The 19,622-nt window shown below is 36.9% G+C and overlaps 1 protein-coding gene across 2 annotated transcripts; it reads left to right on the top strand.

The window, feature by feature from the left end:
• Positions 1 to 285: 285 nt before the first annotated feature.
• Positions 286 to 17,758, top strand: LOC139135976 (uncharacterized). 2 transcript variants are annotated; one of them, XR_011553068.1, is made up of 9 exons: positions 286 to 386; positions 1,263 to 1,336; positions 4,367 to 4,456; positions 5,543 to 5,727; positions 7,033 to 10,426; positions 11,741 to 11,814; positions 13,663 to 13,746; positions 14,109 to 14,287; positions 15,519 to 17,758. XR_011553068.1 is itself a non-coding variant. In XM_070703777.1 (5 exons), the coding sequence occupies exons 1-5, from the start codon at positions 10,370 to 10,372 to the stop codon at positions 15,707 to 15,709; spliced, it is 585 nt and encodes a 194-aa protein (XP_070559878.1). In that variant the 5' UTR covers positions 10,135 to 10,369; the 3' UTR covers positions 15,710 to 17,731. The 2 variants fall into 2 exon arrangements, 1 of the variants encoding a protein (XP_070559878.1); XM_070703777.1 differs by lacking the exons at positions 286 to 386; positions 1,263 to 1,336; positions 4,367 to 4,456; positions 5,543 to 5,727 and having other exon boundaries at positions 10,135 to 10,426; positions 15,519 to 17,731.
• Positions 17,759 to 19,622: the final 1,864 nt, after the last annotated feature.

Raw genomic sequence — 19,622 nt, 5'->3', positions numbered from 1 at the left:
CGTGCACACTCTGTCATTCAGCGAGACAGACTGAAAGAATCAATTATCGACATACTATTGGTCCCGGTCGAAAAACAGCCTATTAACTCAAGCAACGCAGATTGGGATACAACTGGAGAAAGCTACGGGGGCAAAACGTATTATTTGCCAGGCAACCATAGGCAGTCAAGAAACAGTTGTAATTTAAATAGGGAAGAGTAATGAAATAGCAACGTCATGACGTAATCAATAAATCACGCTATTGATAAATATTTTGTAAACGAAATCCATATGCCAACCATTTTGAAGTACGCTGAGACCTCAGACAAGAAATGAAGTCTGCTCTAACATCTTCAAGACTGCTGATCTTCATTGAACTGCTAATTCTCCTCTGCATGTTATATGAGGTGAGTTGCTTTCCATGCGACAGTAATGGTTAAGAATACGTTGGCTGTGTTGGTAACTAGAGACTGGCAGTGTAGACGCAGTGTGAACAGTGTGATTGGTTTTAATTTAACAGCGTGATTGGTTTTGAGGAAGTCTTCCTGACTTGTATTGGCAAGGTGTAAATTAGTACCTAAACAGGATGAAACAAGTCAGACAAATGTTGTAACTTGCGATATGAATATTTCTGTAAAATCGGGGAACAGTCGCGCGAATGTTTTGCAAAACTTGTGAAGAAACAAAATATTCGTCATATAAGTGTTGGATACGATACACCTGCAAGGCCGTGGGTAAAGACTGTCATGCTAATTATATGCTTCTATAGGAATAAGTAACCCTTGACTGTCGACGGCTGTGTGAATAGTCAAACTTTGAAATCATATTTGCCGTTTTACATATAAGAAAATACGCTGTGTTTAGCACCTAAGACATAAGTAAAATACCAATGAAAGTGTAATTAATCTGAAAACATGGCCCTGTTTATGACGTGAGTTTGCAATCTTTGCATCAACTACGATTGCATAGCCTGAGATAAGTTTCGAGGGTTACCATTAATCATGTATTATATTTCTGTTGGACGTCACAAAGTATATTATTGTTTTCTTTATCCATTCTCTCTGTTGGTGGAAGTTGGATTAGAAATTTATTTTGTCAGAAACCTTTTCCTTATGATAAGTGCACAGTCTGAGTAACATGAATCATACTTTAAGATAGGTACATTGTTGATAAAACCCAGTCACGGATCAAAGTGAGTCATACCACACTGTTACATATGTAAGAACAGTGATAGTGTTATTATGTTCGATACCTGCGACGTTAACATAATTGTTTTCTTGTAGGTGGAAGGATCTGGTCGAAAATGTTCGTACTATAGGTACCTTTCTGGGGGTAGAACCGTCAGATTTTATTTTAGGTAGGTGCACAGGTATAAGGTACTAACGACTTGAAATTTGAAGAGTGACAACTAAGTGACAATAGATGTATGGAAGTGGATGACAGCTTTGTTATTGTATGCTTTCAGAGATCTGCATTTGCTAAGTTGACCAGAAATTCAGTTTAATACTGTGCTATGGACACTATGGACAGAAAAGACAACTTGAGGGTTTAGGGACTGGTCAGTTTCTTCAGCCTGGGGGGGCGGTGGATTCATGGGGGGGGGGTCACCCTGTTTTTGACTTTGGTGATAGGGGGGTCACCATGTTTTTGAAATGCCCAATAGGGGGGGGGGGTCAGTGTGTTTTTGAATTTTGACACAGGCTCATCATTGCCTAAAATGCTAGTGTCCGCCACAAAATTCATCATTCAGTTGTATTTTTCGGCGCGCCCTTCGGGCGCGTAACTTTAATAATCAGTCATATTTTTCAGCACGCCCAACTTTAACATATCAAGCATACATACATCAGAGATATCTGTATGTTCAACATTTTTCAGCGTGCTCTAGCTTCAAGCTCATTACTTTAATATATCATACATCTTTCAGCATGCCCTTCAGGTGCATGACTTTAATATACAAGGCATATATGTCAGAGATATCAGGATGTTTCATATTTTTTGGCGCGCCCTTCGGGCGCCATACTTTCAGAGATATCTTGATCTTTGCTAAGTGAAAGTGTACCATTATGAAATCTGCATTTCATATGAAAAGGATAACAAATTCCTGATACTTTTCTGTTCAGTCTGTGAGAATTCAGTATGAGAAAGCAACATGCACAAATATTTCACAATATATATTTGATACAGTGACTTATTTTAGAGATAGAAAAATGACAAGATATCTTTCCTTCTCATTGATGCAGTTATTTTCCTTTGTTTCATAGGTTTTCTGTAGAAAGATGCTTTTTTATGAACAAAATAACAGTTAAAAAAGGCAGTTTTTGTCATTATTAGCTGTGCTTTTATGGTTTCAATGTTACACAAGAAAAGGTCCTCTCAGACACTGTACACATCAGATTTGGCTAAAAAAGCTCTCTATGGCTCCTCAGTAGATTTAATTGGATGCTTGGCAAGTCTTAACACCATCAAAGTTTTTGATTCACTGCTTTTTCCTCTTTGATATTAATGATTGACATCCATTTCTGTACAACAGTTCAGGACATCTGGTTAAGCAGAGAAAGTGTGAAATACATTCACAGCTCATTCAAAATACAGCTCATTCAAAATGTACTGTATTTAAACTTTAAGATTGACACTTTGAAATTCCTATCTTACAACTGACATGTCAACAATTTCACTAAACATAGAATGACTATTTAAAATATAAATATATGTAAAATGTAAAATATAATATATATATATATAATATATATATATATATATATATATATATATATATATATATATATATATATAATTTATGTCCATCTTTTGTTTTACCTTTGTCGCGCCCGGGGGGGGGGGGGTTCACCCTGTTTTAGAAATTTGGAATAGGGGGGTCACCCTGTTTTCAAAATTTGGAATAGGGGGGGTCAGCCACTTTTTGACGTCGGCAAAAAATAATCCACCGCCCCCCCCCCCAGGCCGAAGAAACTGACCAGTCCCTTATATTTCTTCGATTTAAACATGGTTGTAACATTTATATATGTCACAAGATTCGAAATACTTGTATTCGCGAATTTTTCCGAATTTCTAAAGAATGTGCAAAACACCTCATATTATTATACATCCACCATCGAGAACAATGGAATTTAGCGTGCGCTAAAAAGCCGTACGGAACTCGCGCCCGTTCCGTAACACGTACGGTTTCAAGGCGCCCCATTCCCTGCGGCTGTATCTGCGCGTTCACTGTAGACCGGTTTCAAGGGACCCCTTGGACGAGTGCCAGAACAAGTCTCGCGCGCGCTCTGTACGTACGTATGTATGTGTGTAGTGCACACACTCCAAAACTTGCAAAAGGGCGTCCACACTGGCGCGATAAAATCGGAAGAAAAATTCTTGACACTGCCCGAAAACGGTCACTTCTCCTACATTTTGATGCCCCGATCAGGAATGTAAGATGTATAATAATAAGGTTATTACGAAAATACCGCAAAGGATGCACTCGGACATTGGCGCCGCGCATCGCCCTCCGCTTCGCGTCGGGCGAAACGCTGCGCCAATGTCCGAGTGCATCCTTTGCGGTATTTTCGTAATAACCTCATAATATTATACACCTACTGCCGTAATCTATGGGAGTTTGACCGTCCAATAACTTTCCGTATTTTATATAGTACGCGGAGTCCCGAATACGGGAGACGCGCGACGCGCCTGTTTGACCTTTGACCTAGCGATTATCGGATGTAAACAAACTATTTTACGGTGAGTTATAGACATAATAACAACTTCCACCAAAATGTATTCGTAGTATAAGGTTTAAAACACGCTAAACACAAAACTGAGTCTAAATGCAATTGATTTTTATTTTAAAAAACTAATTAAATTGAAAACATTCAGCGAAGTTTGCTTCTACTGCACTGAAAATTAATTGGTTTCGTGCCAACGCAAGGGACTTACGGAGCAGTAATCGCGCGCGTTCGACTCAAAACGCGCGTGCCGCATCCCTTAAAATTTACCATAGAATAATTCACTGTACAATCAAAAGTCTGCATTTTGAAATGATTTTAAAAATATAGACTGTTATGATATGCTTTACTATCATTGACTCGAATAGAAATTTATATAAAAATATAGCGTAAAGTTGGGAAATTAGGGATCGCTATCGGATTTTGGTAGGGAAGATTTTATTCGACTAGCATTTTATAAAAATATAGTGTAAAATGCGAAATTAGGGATAACTTATTTGATTTTTGCAGGAAAGGTAAGAATGAAAATATGTAAATTTTCATAAGCATTGTCACATTTTTCCTTTGTAGACATGCCATGCAAACACTGTTACAATAGCCCCACACGTATCTCTCTTATGTATATCTGATGTATCTACATGTGGTCACGTATATCAATCTTTCAGATGCTCCGCAAACGAAAATTGCTGTCAAGAAATGTGTTGTTCGGATTCGTCTTCGAGTAGTTCAAGTATATCTAATCTTTGGTATGTGTGGTAAGTATCAAATAAAGCGAGATATAGAACTCCAGGCATTTACCTATAGTTTTATGAGTTACAGACCCCCCCCCATAAATAGCTTGCAGAACTGTTGCATTGGAATTTTTTACATCAGATTTTCACAACAGAAATGCAGCAAATTTCACTTTGGTCTTTGTTTGTATACCTACATATTGCATTTGCGTATAATTGAATGACACGTTTTGGTTGAAAGTTAGAAACAGAATGAGACAGTTAAACATGGATTTTTTATTGGACCAAAAAAAGTGAATTTAGTTATAAGGAATAAAAAACGTTCTTTAGAAATACTCTAAATGACGTCTCCCAAGTATGGTGTTATTAATGATTTCTTTCCCAAGCTTACTGGAACTAATGAGCATCATGCTTGAGAGATAGTTGATAGGATTAAGAACCTCCAAGAAAGCACAGATATCAGACGAACTACTGGCTAATTGTTGATTTTGCTGTTCTATTCATTCGTCGCTCTCTGCTGCAGTTTATGAACAAATCTGGACCTGATAGCATCAACATACTTTGCAAGCATTGAAGGACAACTAGTTTTATATAACATTTTTATCAGAGTTTAAATTCAAGGACCTAAAAACATACACAAGCATTGATTGAGACAGTTTAACATTAGCATACAAACGGTCTATACAGACTTGAACAGATGCAATTTTTGTTTACTATTTGTAGCAGTGCGATCTTCTTATGATTTTACGTGTTGGCTGATTTTGAAATTATACAACTTATGAAAACGAGCCCAGCACAATATCTAAATTTACAACGAAGAGAATGAATGAATAAATCCAAACAAAGAAAAATAATAATAAATGATAAATATAAATGGTACATGTTATGGTAGTTTTACCTGCAACAAATCTTTAGAACTTATCAGTTTGTCTACATTCCTATCAAAATTTCGATATGTATCCGCTGAACCATGTTAAAAGAACTAAAAGAACAAAAATAAGGGTCAGTGGGTGGAAAGAATACTAGCAGAAAGAATGATCACACAAGTAACTATTCAAAAGTAATTACATATTACGTCTCAATTTGACATAGATTCACTATGATTCACAGGTTACTGATTGCTATCCTTGTAGTTCTGGGATTTCTCCGGATAATCTTTCGTCTCATGGGATTGGAATGTCGCCCAAGCAGAGACGGTAACACTAGGAACGGTACAAGAAGAAACAGTTACAGAGGGAACCGAAGAAATCCAGAAATATTCGTCATCCCAACCAACAATATTTCTTCTCAGCAAGGTATTATACAAATATTCATATCAATATTCATATACCACGATCCTTTGCATTACGCTTAAATAATATTTCTGTAGTATGACTTAAGGGACATATTTTCGAAATGCTTTTTGTAACCACACGATTATTTGCTTGAGTACAGATAATGCTTTCTTATCATAAAATTTGTCGAAAAAGAACGTTCTCACTGGAACACAACAGTCTGATGTATTTATTAACTTGATAGCTTTCGTCTTGTATGTGCACAATATTAGGTGCATTATCAGGTGCATTTTATTGTCCCAAGGCTGTCTTTCGCAAAGTAAAGAGATGTCTTCATTGCTCTGATAAAGTTTGTGTGCGATGTGTGATAGCGAGTATGTGAGTGCGAGTGCTTCATGAACTCTACAGGGCGTGTGGAGGGGTCGCAGTCAGAGAAATTGTAACAACTTAGCTCGGTTAATGAAATCCTCTTATTTAAGAATGGGGATTTGGCCGAGCGATTTTGACTGTGATGTCTTCGCTATGTGACTGTGTGCCGTTTGTGAGTTCGAATCTGATCGAAAATCTGTATATAAAGGGAGGGAGTCGTAAGAACTGCATCTGTGCAACTTTCTGGTTTATAAACAATTATGTCATTTCATGCATGATATCTAATTGCATCAACATATCTGAAACATTGAAAGTTTATGCGATGTAAATTATGACAACACTTTTTAACTTTAGCCAACCGCCAATGTACCCTGGCCACACGTTTTGCTGTTTATGTAAGTCGTATAGTCCCATGTGACCTTTGAGCGCTGTTATGACAAACTTGCATTCAGCATGTCAAATCTACAGTATAAGAAAGTTCACTAGATCTTCGACATTCAGCCAGGCATTTATTGAAATAGAGATTTGTCATATATAGCTTAATGGACTATACACAGCATCACTTATGACGATCGTTAACGTTTGAGTGTTCATTGTTCATATTCAGTGAGTCTAGTGAAACAACAGGTTCATGGGCAGGTCATCAGCTGATTGATGGTGAAGTCAAAGCTTGTATATACCTTTTTCAACCCACAGTCTAGCTGCTGTTATGTACTGCAGTTGGAATGGTCCATTCATATGTCTTGAAATTTCGAAACTTTCATGTTGTTGAGACGGTGACGTTTTGTTCAGAAATTGTAAAGTTGGTAACGTGCTATGTCTGTATTGTGATTATACGGTGAATTAGTGGTCATTTCCCTTTTGATCCTTTGTTGTTATGCCGATATATCGAAGTTGACAGCCGGTAGATTAAAAACAAACATGTACATAGTTACATAAATGTGTTTCTATTTGCAGAATTTTCCTCTAGCACAGAGACTGGTCTCACATCAGGATACTTTGAAACCTCCGAACTCCCGCCGACGTACTCCGAAGCTATAGCGCTGCGCCAGATAGAACCTACCGGCTTAACCACACAGCATAACCACCTCCAAACACATGGAAGAGACAATGATCTCGCAGAAGAATCTTTACAGCCATGACACTTCTCACTGAACCTGAAGAAACATAATAAACACCTGCTCATATATTTTGGGTTTGGCTTATTAAGGGAGCGTTCAGTTATTGCGGCCGGGGGTAGGCCAGCAAAATTCCGGGGGGTCACCTTAAATTTGAAAACTGCCAAGGGGGTCATGTATTTTTCAAACAGCACAGAGGGGGCGTCACTTAATTACATCAGTATTCATCCCGTCAAAAAGCAGTTTCCGTGTTCAAAAATATTCTGGGAAATAAAAATGATTTGCTGCATGATTTCATTCTCTGATGTCATTAACTGCAAATCTGAATAAAAGTATAATTATCTGTCACATGAACATCTTGTCTTGGCAACAATGAGGCTTGTCTTCTTGTAAATCGAGCTTACTGAAGGCAGTGAGCAATTCCTATCAATTATACATGATAGAGATGTGGCAAGTTTTGTCAGGGAAAATATTTAACAATTACCTGTTGACCTGTTGACTACTAATTGTACTAGTACCATGATGAAAAGTGAAATAATCATACTTTTAAGTGAAATTCCAATATCATAATTGTTGTCCACATCTGAACTTTCAAACACCCTATTTGAAGCAAGTACATTTGTATAAATTGTAAACACCTATAAAAGCACAGATTTAGTTAGTTTAGCATTGTAAAAAAATTACTCATAGTTTTCTCATAGACTAAAATGTATGGTGAATCAACATTTTTGGTGAAATTCCAAAATCAAGGTTTTCCACACACATCAACTTGTAACCACCCTAGTCTAATCAAGAACTTTGAAATGAATTATCAAACGTCAATAAATACACAGACTTAGCTATTTTTGTATTGGAAATAAATTATTCATAGTTTCCATGTGTAATTGTATAGATAGAGATTGTTTTTTATGGGAAAATCTAAATATAATATTTTTTCCAATACACTCAAATGTATAATGATTTGATATTTTAGTACTAAGCACATCAGTCACATTTTGCCTTCTAGTAGTTGCGCAAAACATGGTGGCCCTCCCCAAAATGCATGCACGAAATTTCATAACGCTTCAAAAATGCTTGCGCAAAAAAAATGCTAACCACCTGTAATTTCTGTCGATTCCTTTTGAGGGGGATTTTAAAAGTTTAGCAAGTCAGAAGGGGATATTTGGATGTTAACATATGTGAGTTTGTTAGTTGGGTAATTTGAAAAAACCTCAGAATCTTTTTTTGGATCCTATCGCACCCCCTACAGAGGTATTTTGGTGTGCAGCTTTACTCAACCAATTTTTTGGGGGAGGGGGTTCATGAAATTTTTGTCATCTTAAAGGGGGGTAATCCATTTTTTGGTGTAATGAGTAGGGGGTTTCACTTACATTAACTGATGTACAGGAAGAATTTGCCGGTCCACCCCGGCCATAATAACTGAACGCTCCCTTAGTCTGTGCTGAGTCATCACAGTCAAAATTCTATTATTAAAGGAAAAGAATAAAAATAGATTTCAGCACGGGTACGCCTACCAATAAGTCAAGCAAATGTACCGTTAAAAAGTTGTTTTACATTATTTTTCTTTTTCAATCAGACTTAAATGTTAAATGACTCAGCAAAACTAAATGACCGAAACCCAAAAGACATGAGCGGGTGTTAATAATTATCCTAAACAGTCACTTACAAAAAACAAACGTTTGCTCCTAATTACAACAAGTAAGCCCATACATGATAGCAAATGATTAATCACCCTATGCCGTAGGGTGCAGTCCGAATATGTTCCCCTTTGGCGTATTCTGCCTTAATTGGAATAATTACTGAAATTTATCCATGTATGTATATTTTGAATTGGCCCTTTGTTAACTTTTAATGCCAGAGAAAATATTTATATTAGAGAGATGACGCTTTCATAAAAGTACCTAGAAAATGAATATGAAGTCTTGTCTGTTTGGCGGATTCGGATACAACAGTTTGGTTCCGTACTTTGTGAGTTCGAATCCCATCGAAGAGATTTTGGGTAGCGGCTGAGTTCGTGGCAGATCGTCCATGTAGCCGACACGAACACGAAGTGTCTGTTACCGGCTACCAAAAACTATGAAAAATAGTCAAGAATGAGCTACAAAATCACTATCAGTTTTAAGTTGCAGGTAGAATAAGTCTGTGCCTTTGTATAAAATACTATAAAAATAGTAGAAAGTGAACAACCAGCTGAAAGTTAGTTGAGGAGACCTTAACCGCATATCATTTGCATCTCATTGTCGGCTACATGGACTGTGTGCCGAGTTCCACAGTAAGTGAGGCTACCCACAATTCCCCTTGATTTGTTCACTCAGACATTTTTTGCTAAAGGCTTTTTCAATTTTATCAGTTTCTTAAAAATTTTTAACTTACAATTTAAGTTCAGGATTATTTGTTAAGACTATGTTCCAAAATTATTGATTATGTTTAAAATTCAGGAGTAAATTGAATGAGAAGTCGATGTTTGGAGGTGCTAAAAATTGCACACTTGTCAAGATAAAGTTATCAGCAACTAAGATGGTCTCATCATACCACCTGTCAGACATGCAAATTTCCTTTGTTACGAACATTAAAAAAAATCAATACTCTTTCTTTTGCCAACACAGATGCAACTTATTCCCTTAGTTTCCTTGAAAATATTGTGTATGGCTGTCAAAAATCTATGTTGACAAAATTACAAAATTGCTATCTCCTCCGCGGAAAAGGGGTTGATCTTCTCATTATTCACAGTGAGAAATCAGAAAATTATGATGATCAGAACTATGTTGCCAGAATTTTTAAATATGGACCGAGTTGTTCTGTGTACAGAAGAAATTTGCTTCAGTTCAGTGAGTGATCTCCGTGTGTACAGATCATGGAGGATTGTGGGTAGCCTCACTTACTGTGAGTTCGTTGATGATTTATCCCTGAATTCGATCTCTCGAAGACGTGACCGTGTACATTGCGTATGCGAGACGTACACAAGTCCTTGGCACGAACCCACAGTCCATGGTGGTCAAGACACGGCACTCGGCTAGGAGTCATAAAATGGAAAGGAGTGGTGAAACAACAACATTTTACAACACCAGCACACGGAAATAAATAAATCACAATATCATAAATTAAATGTACAACAGGAAATCCGTGTGTCCACCATTTTAAAGTTTACTGAGACGTCAGAAAAGAAGTCTCTGCTAATGTTCGAAGGACACCTAATCTTCGTCGGACTGCTTGTTCCGTTGGTGCTTTATGAAGTAAGCTACGTTACATACTTTACTAGCGGTATCAACGATACACTACAGTCGCTCTTTTGTTTACCGGAGACTGAAGATTTATAGAAGCGCATGCCGTCATGAAATGGAAGCTGCGTGATAGTTCGCGAAATACTAGTGTCAAAATACTAATCAACTACTCAGCATATTCAAGTCAGACCAATAATGGAACTTCATTGAATGAAAATCTCAGCTGCTGCCGATAGTCTTAAAATGTTTTACAAAAACCACAGACTTGTCGATGGAAAAACCGTGTCTATAATAAGACTGTTGAACAGAAAAGTCACCATATTGACATTGTAACTCTTGACTACCAACGGCTATCTGAACAGCCAAGCATTAAAACATAAGCTGTATACGTTTAAGGCAAGTAGATGATGCCCGTATTTTTAAGCCAATTGATCTGAAAACAGATTTTTTATCCGTTCTCTCTAAGGGCGAGGATAGAACGAAGATTTGTTTTGCCAGCCATGCCCTCTTTCGGCATTTAGCATTACAGAAGTCAACATTAAGAATACCTAATGACGGCGCGTTTTACCTTCCATTAAAAAGTCTAAAAAACAAAGAAGTCCCATGTATCGCTGGATATCACACAAGTTCTATGGGACTTTAATCCAACTTGATAATTGGTCTGGCTGTTTAAAACGTAAGCAAAGCGTTGATATAGACGTAGAACAGTTAATACTCCGACAATCGAGTTAGAAACGTAGTTACGTCACGATAACTTTGTGTTATAAATAGTACTGTTACATACCTCATATATCGAACGTTAGCGCCCTCTATGATGCAATAGCAACTTTTTCATGACGTAACGCACAGTCATCGTATGACTAAAAGTAACCCGATACTATTTTCAGCTTGAAAACCTCGAGATTTGTAAATGATTAAATATTTTAAATCGGAAAGTTGGTCTTAGGAAAGTATGTTTAAAAGCTCGATAAAGCGCATGCACCGTTCGACGACGAAAATCATTTCATTATTTTAACGAATTTTCGTCTATTATAGAAATACAAAATATGAGATTGTCATTTGCATATGAAACAAAAGAATCTGAATGAAAACTATATAAGAGAGGCAAGTAATGTTAGCATAATAGCCCAAACAAGGCACTAGGTACCTTCGAGGCCGAAGTTCATTTACCTGCCCTCGGGCACATAGTCTGTTGTTTTGGATATAACATATAATGTCACTATATGTTGTGGTGCCTTAGCTAATTAAATGAAAAAGCAAAAAAAAAAACAACGTTGTTTTATACTTTGTCAATTTATGATCATTTTTAATTGTCTTCCCTTGCAGGTGGAAGGATCTAGCAGAATATGTTCACATACTACATACAGTTTGAACGGTGACAGCACAACAATTTATTTCAAGTAAGTACACAAATTCATTGTCAATTGAGACATCTTGATTATTTTCTTGGTGCTTAATTTTAAAATACCTACAAATTATGATGCATACAAGTAACAGACGATTGTTTCTGTTGATACAATCTAAAGTCCTACATTCGCTGACTTTTCTGCAATTTACATAACACTGCATATTGCTAAAATTAAATACCCATGTTATGAATCGGAAGCATATCCTCACGCCATCGGCCTATCAGAGGTTGTGAAAAACCTCCCTCGCTACAGACTAATGTTTTAAAAAGCTTATACTTTGATATCATTGACTCGAAGAAAGATTTACAATTATACAAATAATAGGATTCATTAAAATAAAAACTTAGGTGTGGACCATTATGGTGTGGGACGGCAGGTATAATTTGACATGCAACTTTCCCTGAGATTTGTCATATATTTTCCTGTCATATCATACAAACGTTGCTTGCAGAACCTAATTTTTGCTTCCTATCATATAAAATTACTTTTTTCAAAGTCAGGAAGGCTGCAAAATTGCTTTTTCTTATATGTTCTTGTTATGACAGAGAAGAGAGAGAAGCCAGCGATTTTTATTCAAACAAATTTATTTCGAAGCTGAGAACTAGGTCTACAGAGGGTTATAATAAACGGTATAAATCCTGCACGTAACTGAGCACAAGTACAAATACACAGACTCCAGTTGACAACAGCTGAAACACAAAAAAGCAAGAAATCAAAACTTACATGTTCACATGAAAATCAGAATGTCCAAATTGCAAAAAAAAAACCCCAAAAAACAAAAACCCAAACAAACAAAACACCCACAAGTTTCAAACAAGTTCCCACTGGCTCCCTGTGCTATGCGGCATTTTAAGCTAAAAACACCCTTCCAAGAAAAAACCCATCATTACAACTTCAAAACATAAGCTAATCATACAGCAATTCCGGAAAGTTGTCAATTAACGTGCAAATTACATTGCTTAAAATACGCTACCGGATCTTTAACTGGACGTTTCTTCTTGACCTTCCATCGAGGAACAATGAACCACCATTACTTTGTTTCACAACCCTTTTAAGGTTCCAAGACAAGAAATTTGACCTTTTTAATCTAACAATTCGCTAACGTTTAATAAGCTCAGAACCCCCGTAAAGTATACATTTTCTAAAAGCGTAGATATACGGGAACAATTTGGTTACCACAGTGTCACCATTGTTTACATAACTATCACGTGACACGGTAATTTGCATAACCTTTCAAAAGACGGTTTTCCCTATGTTTTGTCTCAATACTTCAAAATATCAGACTCAAACTTGCTGGAATGCAAGCTGTGACAACGCTCTTCCAAAGTGTGTCTCAGATTTTTTATATCTTGCTTAGTTTTTTTTTAGCACAATTTTAAAGAAATCAACTACGGTTAAATTCACTACTCTGGAAGTTTTTCTGGCATAAAAACTGTTTAAGAAGGTTTAAAATAATTCTGAGACACACTTTTGAAGACCTTAAGGACAGCTTACACTCACACAAATTTCAGCCATATATCTCAAAGCATTGAAACAAAACATAGGGAAAACCGATTTTTGAAAGGTTATGCAAATTACCTGTCACGTGATAGTTATGAAAACAATCGTTACACTATGGTCTTCAAAATGTTCCCCTATATCCAGGCTTTCCGAAAATATACAATTTACGGGGGTTCTGAGCCTATTAAACACTAGAGAATTGTTGGTTTAAAATGGTCAATTTCTTGTCTTGGAACCTTAAGATCTCATGATCACCCTGTTATCCATTCTGCATTCGTTTGCGATATCCGTTTCCAGGGTATAAAATAGATGTTATGTATCTCCATATTGACCTTGCAGCTGCTCCACAAACGACCGATGTTGTCAGACATTTTGTTGTTCGACTTCAAGTAGTTCAAGTACATCTATTGATTCGTATGTGTGGTAAGCATGTCCCTAAAATAACTCAATCTCTCCAAGGATTAGAATATTAACATTCTTAAAGACATTATGGCTCAATAACGGAAATGAAAAACATTATTCTCTCCGAAGATTGGACGATAATATTTGGTAGGTAAAATGCAAACAGATACAGCTAACTGAACCTTAACAGTATAGATCGGTCCTGTAACAATGATAATTTCATGTTTGTGTACGTTGCTATCAAAGTTTCGAACCGTTTTCACTAAGCCGATCTAAAAAAGCAGTAATGGAACATAGCATAACAGAACTATCATGCAACAAGACAAAATGAATAAACTATGACTGTTATATCACAAATGAAGTCTCTATGCTCATTTTTTCAGGTTTATTGTAATCGGTTTAGCTCTGGCAGTTCTCCTAGTTATATTCGTTGTCTGTGCATTGAAAATCTGTTGTCAATGCAGGAAAGACGCCAGTAGAATTGATACCAGGAGAAACTGTACCAGCGGGAACTGGCCGGATATAGCCGTCACCTCAAATTATTATCCTCCTTCTTTGCAAGGTATGCAACAATAGTTATTCCTACAAATGTCCATGTATCGTCATATCTGACGTCACATCTCTGCTTGGACAGTGGGCCGCTCGATTGTCTATGATCTGAGTTAGAGTGACCGCGAGGGGAAAGATAACGGACTTTTGAAATCATAGATCTATGTTCTTCTCTATACATCGTAAGGATTCGTTGCTAAATTCATGGGGAAAAGATTATGTTTATCTCCACCTCTCCGTTGAGAATAGCCGAAATATTTCTTATTTCCTATGAAGAGATGGCAAGGAGGAAGGATAGACGTATTTGGATTTGATATAGCGGTTAATTTAATTGAAATGATTAGCTGATTTTTATTTTGAATTGTAACTGAAAATGTTTCAGTTTCCTTGAGCACATCTATAGACCTTAAAACTTTCATTTTCAATGCGCTCACTACTTCCATATGCCAAACGACATGTAAAGCGACACGGGAACCTGCGTTAAACATTTAAAATCTGCCGTGTATGAACTTTCAGGGAGTATTGATGGTCTTCTATCGTGGATTAGCTAGTTTAGACTATGCAACCAGATTATATTATTCACAAAATACTAGGATTTATTTTATTGGGTCCTAGTATTTCGTACAACGTTTTTCGTACAATACCGCAGCCTACGTTGTATGAAGACATGTAGTTTTGTTGATACCATCTTGGGGGACATTTTAAAGTCAACTATTAGAAGCAGACTGCCTGCGCACACAGTGTCGAGGCGCACTATCATTACATGCTGACAAAGTACACGGCAAGAGCGTCTGCTAAGTGCCAAGGTGCAGATCGTAAATTTGGTCTGTGAAATGAAGCAATAGTTTTTCAAAAGGTTATTATGCATACATTTCTATGGTATTTTTTTGGTCTTCATTCATCCGTGGGCTTGACGACATCGATCATTTTAGGCGGGTGTGAAATGAACAGCATTGATGATACAATAAGTTTATTCTCCTTGCTCACATTTGGTTAATCTAGAGAAAAGACAAAGAATGGATTGATGTAGTCACAGTTCTTCAAGGAGGGACTATGGTATAGTTTATTCACTGCAATGTCTTACTTCCATCTGGTTCTTTCCGATATGCAGTGATAATGTAATCTAATATTGGTTGTCACACCGCACGATTCATGGCTGCTCTGTGGAAACGTCGCAGTTGACAGCAGGTAGACTTCACACGAACGTACACAGGTCACATAAATTTGTTTCTGTTTATTTGCAGAACATTCCTTGGGCACAAGGGCAGATCTCCCACCAAGATACGTGGACATCATTGAGCCTGCACCGACGTACGATGAAGCTTTAATTATGTACCACATAGAACCTAATGAGCTCACCACACATCATAACCACACCCAAACACAGGACGACACGATGATCTCACAGGACAATCCTGTTTTTAATCCTTGCTAAACCAGACGAAGAAAAATATTATGATAATGATATAAAAGCAAAGACTGATACGATGCCAATATTCACTCCTGTACCCGCAAACTTTCTGGCTTTATGACATTATGTGTAGTTATATCATTCAGGTTTATTATTAAGGGGCCATCTGAACTAGAGTGATTTTATATGCAAATATTATTGGAAGGAAATTTTCTTAAGAGAAGAGCTCGCGCGTGTTACAACCGTGCTATATCAAGAATATATCACTGTTATTTTCACTTCTCGACAAATAAGATCACTTTATTCGCGCCATCAACATACTGGTATGATATTAATATAGAAATAATGGGCGACGCCATAACCATTAACGTTTATATATAGGGGGAGCGAGAAGAAAACCAAAGTATTAATGGACGAGACTTGTCGAGGCCGTTAATTTGGCTTTCCTCGAGCCCGCGCCCATAATTAAACGTTAATGGTCAGGGCGGAGTCTGTTATATTCCATTATATTATCAACGAACCAAAGAAAACCGTCAAAACTTACGAAAATTTCCCAAGCGAAAGACAGCGAGCCCAAGAACTTCTGCAATACGCTACGCACTGTCACGTTAGCAGCAAATATTTTGCAAAATCCGGAGATTTGGGGGGGATGTCTAAACTTGGACCACGAGTGCTTCATTTTATTTTGTGATCGATTTCGATTTTGTACAGAAATGACAATTTACATTTTAGCTGTAAAGTTACGATGTTAATATTATTATTCATATTCACGGGCATATAACCAATTACTGTGTACTTTTGGTCAGTCACGTGGTTCAGCTCCACTAATAACAAATGCGACTGACAGGGCATGGTAATTCAATATTGAAATTACGTAAGAAGAAGACTCGTCCTAAAAGTATGGTTTAACCCTTTGAGCGCCAAAGTCTATTTTTGTCACCTTTATAAAATAAACTACTGTCAATTTATTGTGATTTTTGCCAAAATGTTGATAAAAAACTGTAGCCGATGAAATGTGATATCCATTTGGTCCAAAAGTATGAAAAAACTTACAGAAAGGTCACAAAATTTGGTACAATATTGCATTTTGGTGAGAAAAATTTCAGCAGTCAAAGGTTAATTCTTATGACATAGTGTTCCGAATTGTAAATAGCTACATATGCAACAATACACATAATCTATTCAGGGGTTTTCGATACCGAACGACTAGAGTTTTGAATTACTATGACTGATGCCAATATAAGCATGAAGATCATAAAAATTATGTAGAATCAGATTTCGTTTCTGTATTTAAAATATTGATCGCAAACTTTGACTTAATCACAAATCATTGAAATATGACTTTCCACACAATATATTTGCGGCCATGCATTGTTTAAACCAGGTATTCACATTTTAAATGCAATGCCCTATGATCGTTTCTTTATTCTTTATACTGGAGGAAATCTGACTCTACACTCTCCTAAAATATATGAATGCAGTAAATTGAAGTCTGTTTGGCGTACAACAATTGTGTTGCTGTTACCTTCAACAATATATCGCCTGAAATGTACTCCTGTCTTTGTGAAATTTCTACAATCACTCTGTCCTGCCTATATCCTTAACCCCTATCCACCATTCTCTATGCAAATACAAATGAGCCTAATAGTGTACATTAGTGTAGTGTCCATAGTACCTGGTCATTAAGCTCTCGAGCAGAAGTATTCATAATTCATTAATTATGAATGTATATAAGATGTCCAAAATGTTTGAACGCAAGCAAAGTATTTTACGCAATAGCTGAAGTTCACGTACCCATGCTGTCGTAACATCCTTGCCATCGTGTAATTGACAACTTTTATTTAGATACTTTAAAAGTCTACCAGCAGGTGAAGTCCTTTTTTGCAATCAAACCTTTCCTCTCATTTTCTCATGTTGACGTTATATTATAAATTACGTTATATATTATATGGACTGATTTATTCTGAAATAAAGTGAAATATAATAAATAAATAATACTGTGATAATATGTGCTGTAAATGGTTGCTAAATCCAAACAGGTAAGACACGCGTATACATGCTGGCCGTGACGTTATCCGAAGGCGCACTCACCCATTGATCCAACTGTAGCTGCATCACCAGCTAACGCTTCCACGTTCCCGATAAACTGCTTCTTTCTTTAAACTGCCATGCCCGTCTTTTCGACTTCTACATCCTATCTGTACTTGAATTTGACTGACATATCTACTACTATGCACTTTTGCTGATGAATTCCCATCTTCAAACAGTATAAGGCATTGGTTAGTTATGTCATTTTCCCTTGCTCGACAAGGAAAAATCCATGAACATGTAGATAGACTGGAATTTTTGTTTCTTTAATATGACTCGTGATGCCGGGATGAGGCATGGGTCCTAGCACCGATAAGGAACATATATTGAGTAATCCCCTTTTCTTATACTTAACTTTTTTTGCAGTTTCTTTGTATTTTCTCTATGTCTGAAAGTTTCCATTGCTTTCTCTTATTTAACATTTCGTTTGACAGACACACACTTGTTAGCCTCTCTACTCTCGCAAACCCAGGCACCGTAGTAATTCAGACTCCGTTATTAGCCTGACTGTTGTTGGGCCCATATTTCGGCGGAAGTATGGAACCCGAACATCAGTATGGGTGACTGACACTAAATTGTGGGGCAATACAGTGAGCGCCTATGGTTGTTGATCTGGCAACGATACGGCCATATTTGACAAAGATGGCCTTCAAGGGTCACGATCGAGAAGTTAGCTGTCTCCTGCCGAAGGGCTAGCCAAGGACAAGCGGTGGTGCGGGTGATTGTGTGAAATGTCTTTGGATTGACCAAAAAGCGGCAAATGTGAATATGGGTAAACTAGTACAGGAATAATAGTACACCCATCATACAATAGGCAAACCTCAACGATGAGTGTTTTTCAAATTTGGAATGAAGTTGAAACCCACGTTGAATTTATAAGAAAACAAGTGGAACACAGAATAAGTTTAATGAAGAGGCGATTTCCAAGCGCAGACCCTGTGATGGTAATGTTGACAAAAACAGGCGACTGTCAAAGTGCCGAAAGGTTCCTGCAAGCCATCAAATGTAATATTATAATAATAAATAAAGGTAAGAAGAAAACACTATAGGCCGCGAGTTGTTCATATTTGATTTCGTAGTCCGATGTAAAAGTTTAAAGCTGCATATAATATTTTAAATACCTTAATTAATGTCTGGCTTCACATAGGTAATTCATCGGATGAATTTTATGATGTTGATGATGATGATGATGATGATGATGATGATTATTATTATTAATTATAATTTCCATCAGAGCCCTCTTAAATAAGTTCATTGTCATACAAGGGGAAAGCATACATAGAATAAATATTGAATTGGGAACATTTGAATGAATATACAGAAGATTACAAAATAAATTTTGCCATCGTTTTACATCTTCAAATTGAACTCTTTAAGTTGCAGCACTTTAGCTTTCTGCGATATTTAAGCTACCTTTGTTCCTTCGATCTGGAATCCTCCTAGCACGAATAGTTCAGTGTAAATAATAAATCATGTCAGATGATTCACCTTTTGACCAATAAGTATTTTTAAAGTTGCGAGGTACATTACACAGCTCACCGTGTGAAAATCGCCCTTTTCACCTTTATTTTATCGCTGAACCTATCTGAAATTACCGTAAATACGGATTTTCTGAGGTTAATGCCTTTTTCCTTCATGTCTCTCGTATTTTTAACGTGTCGGAAATTACAAGGCTGCGAAAGTCAAGACATAAACGATTAGAACAGTTTATACCGCCAAACGAAGTGGTTGGAAACAGGTATTCGGCGCAATGTTTACAATACGTGCGGTAAAGAGACGGTTTCTCTCGTAAAACTCGACTTCAGAAATATTTACAACCCAGATGCTATGTTCCTCTGGCCCTTGTTGC

Source organism: Ptychodera flava, chromosome 6 (genome assembly GCF_041260155.1).
Source record: "Ptychodera flava strain L36383 chromosome 6, AS_Pfla_20210202, whole genome shotgun sequence".
Classification (NCBI taxonomy): domain Eukaryota; kingdom Metazoa; phylum Hemichordata; class Enteropneusta; family Ptychoderidae; genus Ptychodera; species Ptychodera flava.
Note: the sequence above shows the minus strand (reverse complement) of the source record. Positions and strands in the feature narration are given on the sequence as shown.